The sequence below is a fragment of the Phaethon lepturus genome, unplaced genomic scaffold (genome assembly GCF_000687285.1).
Source record: "Phaethon lepturus isolate BGI_N335 unplaced genomic scaffold, ASM68728v1 scaffold23819, whole genome shotgun sequence".
In the NCBI taxonomy this organism is placed as follows: Eukaryota; Metazoa; Chordata; class Aves; order Phaethontiformes; family Phaethontidae; genus Phaethon; species Phaethon lepturus.
This window is the reverse complement of record NW_010565844.1, coordinates 5210-9725: the sequence shown is the minus strand read 5'-3', so window position 1 is coordinate 9725 and position 4516 is coordinate 5210. Positions and strand designations below refer to the sequence as shown.

Sequence of the window (4516 nt, the reverse complement as noted above, 5' to 3'; positions counted from 1 at the left end):
ACCCAGAGCCCCACCACCCTGGGGTGGCCCAGCCCTGCCACTGCCTCTGCCACCTGCAGCTGGGGGGAGAAGGGGAAAGGGGTAGAGAAAGGCTCCCCTCCCCAGGGTGCAGTTACTGCAGGGAGGTATGGGTGAGTATTTTTTTCTCTCTCCCCAGGGCACAGATACAAGAGGGGCGGGATAGGGGCAGAGGCAGGGGGGAGCTGTCTCAGTGCATCCTGGCACTGGATCTGGCAGAGGAGATACTGGGGCTCCCTCCATTACCCCTGCCCAGCAGCCTTGTCCCCAGGGCCTGGCAGGGAGGCAGGCCCACCCAGGGCAAGCCTATCTCCTAGGCGGGAGCCAGCATGTGGGTCTTGTTTGCTGTAGCTGCTGTGTCTTCATACTGCGAGAGTCCGACTCTGCCACTGCATTAAAAGTCACCTCAGAAGGATGTGACGGGAAGCTGGGCCATGGTCACAAGGAGGAGATGCTGTCACCCCAGCCTGCAGCAGGAAAGGGCCCAAGCACGCTGCTGCCCACCCCTCCACCGCTCACAGGCAGGGCATCCAGCGGGTGCTTCTCCAATAGAATAAACTAAGAGTATTTTGTACAATAAAACCCATTTGTCCAGCCCTCCCCCCCAGCCCCAGCCCGAGGAAGGGGAGTCATGAAAAGAGGCGGTGCTCCGTGCCCTGGGGAGCCCTACCCTGGGCCCCCACCTCCTCCAGGCTCAAAGCAGCTCTTGTCCATGCACGACACGGGGAAGGGGCGAGACTGCAGCCCTGGCTGTGCAGGAGGTGCCTATGCCAGCCCCTACTCCAGGTAGATGTCCTCCGTGGGGCACGTGTACTCCACATACTCCTTGTAGAATTGCTGAAAAGCCCTCCTGCAACACAGCACCGAGCAAAGCTGAGCAGCTTTGAGGCATTTAACAGAGCCCTGCTTCCCCTCTTGCCCTTGCTCCCTAGCCTGTGGCCAGTTTGAACCTCCAGCCCCCAGCCCCTGGCCCCTCCTGCGTTAGCACCCAGAGCTGCCATCAGAGCCGCACAGTCTCCATCCTTGCTCTGATCCCCTGCACAGAGCATGACTTTCAGCCATCTGCCTGCAAAGCCTTGCACTGGGACTTGTTCCAGTGCTGTCAGGAATAGGCTGCCCATAGCCCTGTTGGCCCTGGCTCTCGCCCCAAGCCTCTCACTTGAGGGAAGAGATGCCAGCCTGGGGCCCAGGCCCAAGCCCCACACCTATGGGGAGGTGACAGACTTCATCCTGCCTGCCTCATTCCTCCTGCCCTTCGGGAGCGAGCGCCTCCCTCCCTGCCCAGCCAAGACTCACCCTACAGACTCCGCCAGCGGCTTCGTGGACTCCTCCGAGACAAAGACATGACAGGCAAATCTGTGGTCAGCAGGGTGCTTGGTGATGAACCCAAAATATCTGAGGGCAAAGAGAGTGGGCAAGACTGGACCAGCAGACAAGCAGGCACAGGTAGTCCAGCATCCCTGAGGTCTACCCAGCCCTCAGCACAGGGGTTTGGGACCTGCACCCCCACCCAAAAACACAGTGGCCACCAGCTCTCACAGCCCATGCCCAGAGCTGGGATGCAATTCCCATCTGTAGGCTGCCCTTACATCAAGCTGCAGGGCTGGGCTGATAGCAGAAGGGGAACCCTCAGGACTGAGGTGCTGGGAAGCCTCCCCTCCCCTTCCCTTCCTGACCCCAGCCATGCTGCCCTCAGGGAGCGAGAAGGCAGCGAAGCTTCTGTGCCAAGATGCTGGCATTGAAAGCTGTCCCGCGCTGCCCCACTGCTTACTTGTTGTTCTTTGGATGGTACCCACAGAAGGAAATGTTCTTCAGCTGGAAAAAGTGGCTACACTTGTTTACCTGGGGGACAGAGAGAGGACCTGTCAAAGCTTTCCTCCCCACCGCCCCTGTTGGACAGCCAGTATCTGGCCCCTGGAAATAGGTGCTCGGTCTGAGTGGTAGAATAAACTGGAGCCTTATCCTGGGCTGCTACCAGCAGCAGTTTCAGGATGGCCCCAAGCACCTGCACACAGGGTGTGTGCTGGCTCCCATCCCGGCTGCCTCTACCTCCGGCATCTCCTGCAAGGCTTCCCTGGTGGCCCTGGGTTAGGCTGTACTCGGACTAGAGGCAGCGCTGCTGTTTGCCCAGCGCACACGGCCCTTCTCCCTTGCGAAAAAGGCTCTCAGAAATAGCAGCAGATGGAAAGTGAATGGATAACTTAAAACTAAGTCAGTCAGTCATTCAAGCCTGGGTGTTCAAAGGGTCCCAGCCAGAAATGAGAACTCATTTACATAAGTTTGAAGACCAGCCAAGTTGATGGCATCCTCTGGCTACGGGCAGGACTTGTAGAAACCCCAGCCCAGCTTCCTGCCGCAGCATCCACAGCCATGAACTACTCCTACCCCCAGCTGTAGAGGAGGTTTCCCAACAGCTTGCTGCAAAGCCCTCGCTTGCCTCTGCCCAGCATCTCACCATGCTTTGCTAGGCTACTTATGCAGAACGCTAATCAGCCGCCTGCCATAGCCAGCTAAAGAGATTACAGGGCAGATCCGGAGGACACCGCTCAAAATAGCAGCGGAAAGGTTTAGGGGCAGCTGACAGATTACCAGTATGGCTCAGCTCGCAGCATCCCAGCACAGCAACACGCTTGGCAGCTGCCAGGGCGTCAGCCGGTGGTATGGGCAAAAGCTGGGAGCCCGTGGGGTGCAAGGGACCCTGAGGTGGGCCTACAATCCCACTGATGGTGTTTCTCACACTCTCAGATGTACGGTGGAGACCCTCCATTTTCATATGCAAATGGGACCTGCACAGGGGGCACGAGGCAGCAGCCATGGAAGGGACGAGATGAGCGGGGAGTGGGGCACTACCTTGCTGTGCTCCTTGGAGTCGTCGGCTTTCACAGCAATCTTGACCCCACGCACGCTGATCTCCAGGACGCAGCTGGAGGGTGGGTTAAAGTGCACAGTGAGGCGGCGCGTGGTGGCAATCTGGGCAGGGGGAAGCAGAGAGACAAAGCCCTGTCTCACTCATGAGCAGTTATGATGGCTCACCCTTTCCCTTCCCTTCCCCACTGAGGCTCTGCCCTGCTGCCAGGAGGAGTGGGCACTCCTGCTCCTGGTGACGGGGTGGGACACTACCTTCTGCATGGCTGCGCACAGCACGTCGTTGCCCTTGTGATAGGGAACTTGCACCGAGCCGAGGAACTTCACCCGAAACTGGTCCACCCAGTCACTGCTCTTGGCCAGAGCTGGAAGAGAGCACACGCCGGAGATTGTCTCCTGTGACCAGGAACATGGGCCAAGATCCACCTCACCACTCCATATTCTCACCCCTGCACATTTCCCTGCCCAGGGAAGGCTTCCCACAGCACCAGGTACCAGCTCCAGGCATCACACCAGAAGCTGCCCATCACTCTCTGCTGGGTACCCAGCTTGGTCCTCCCCCCATCCCCCTGCTCAGCACCAGGCTCTGCTCAACAGAGAGGAGGTGGACACAAGATGGGGGACATCATCAGGCTGCACGCAGAGGCTTGGTACCTGTTACATGGTCTGGGTCCTTGGTGACTTCGATAGCATAGTAGGCAGGAAAAATGCCCCGGTCACCTGTCCTCATGTTGTAGGCCTCGTACCAATAATCTTCTGCCTGCACCTCCACCAGCAAAGGATCATCCACCTCCAGCTCCAGCTCATCCGCGTGGCGAGGCACAAACCTGGACAGGGAGGCACTAGCACCTGGCCAGCCAGAAGCGCTGGTGACCTTCTCACCAGCACACTGCTGGGGCAGGGAGCAATGCAAAACCCGCCGCCAGCCCAGGCAGGCAGTGCCCTGGCAGGTGTGATTAGCCATGGGGACCTGAGATGCTGAACAAGGAATCTGAGCAGATTTAGGCTCAAAAGGCAGCAGCATCCTGGCACCTAAGGAAAGGGTATCCCTATGGCTCCACCCATGCTGCTCCCCAGAGGTCCTGGCTGCCCTCAGAGGTCTTGCCCCTGCAGCAGCCTGGGCAGATGTTACTCCCGGGCAGGACATGAGCCACAGGGAGTGGTTTGGTCCCCAGAGCTTCCCAAAAGCTCAAAACACTAGGGCTTGGGCTGGCCCCACTGTGGTGAGAGGGCAGCATCGGCTCTGCCCCATGAGAGGCTGGGGACACCGCTCGTGCCTGCAAGCTCACCTAAAGACGGCGCGGTGGGTCTGCTCCTGCTCCTCCCCATTGATCACGCAGGAGAACAACCCAAAGGACTCAGCACCTGGGGACAAAGGCAGCAGGGGACATCTCAGCGCTGAGGGGTCAGCACCACAGCCAAGGGATGGACATCAAGCCAAACAGGCTGCTGATGCTCCTGGGGGGATGGCTCAGCCAAGACAAAACTGGCGGTGCCGCATGAGAGAAAGGCACGGCTAGAGCCACGGCACTGGTGCCTAGTGGTCCCCGCTGTGAGACCATGACCTCCCTACACCATCCCACAGCTTCACAGATGTGGCAGCCGGTGTCACCAGCCCCCCGGGCCCCCCCCA

At 59.3% G+C, this 4516-nt stretch overlaps 1 protein-coding gene across 1 annotated transcript in view; it reads right to left on the bottom strand.

Moving 5' to 3' along the window:
- Positions 1–364: 364 nt before the first annotated feature.
- Positions 365–4516, bottom strand: part of MAPK8IP1 (mitogen-activated protein kinase 8 interacting protein 1) — a 6345-nt gene continuing 2193 nt past the window's right edge. The window contains exons 4-10 of the mRNA XM_010295307.1: positions 4173–4248; positions 3538–3710; positions 3139–3248; positions 2869–2988; positions 1790–1860; positions 1315–1413; positions 365–868 (exon numbers count right to left, since the gene is read on the bottom strand). Of these exons, the coding sequence (XP_010293609.1) occupies positions 796–868; positions 1315–1413; positions 1790–1860; positions 2869–2988; positions 3139–3248; positions 3538–3710; positions 4173–4248 (722 nt within the window). The 3' untranslated portion in view covers positions 365–795. The remainder of the gene's footprint in view (positions 869–1314; positions 1414–1789; positions 1861–2868; positions 2989–3138; positions 3249–3537; positions 3711–4172; positions 4249–4516) is intronic.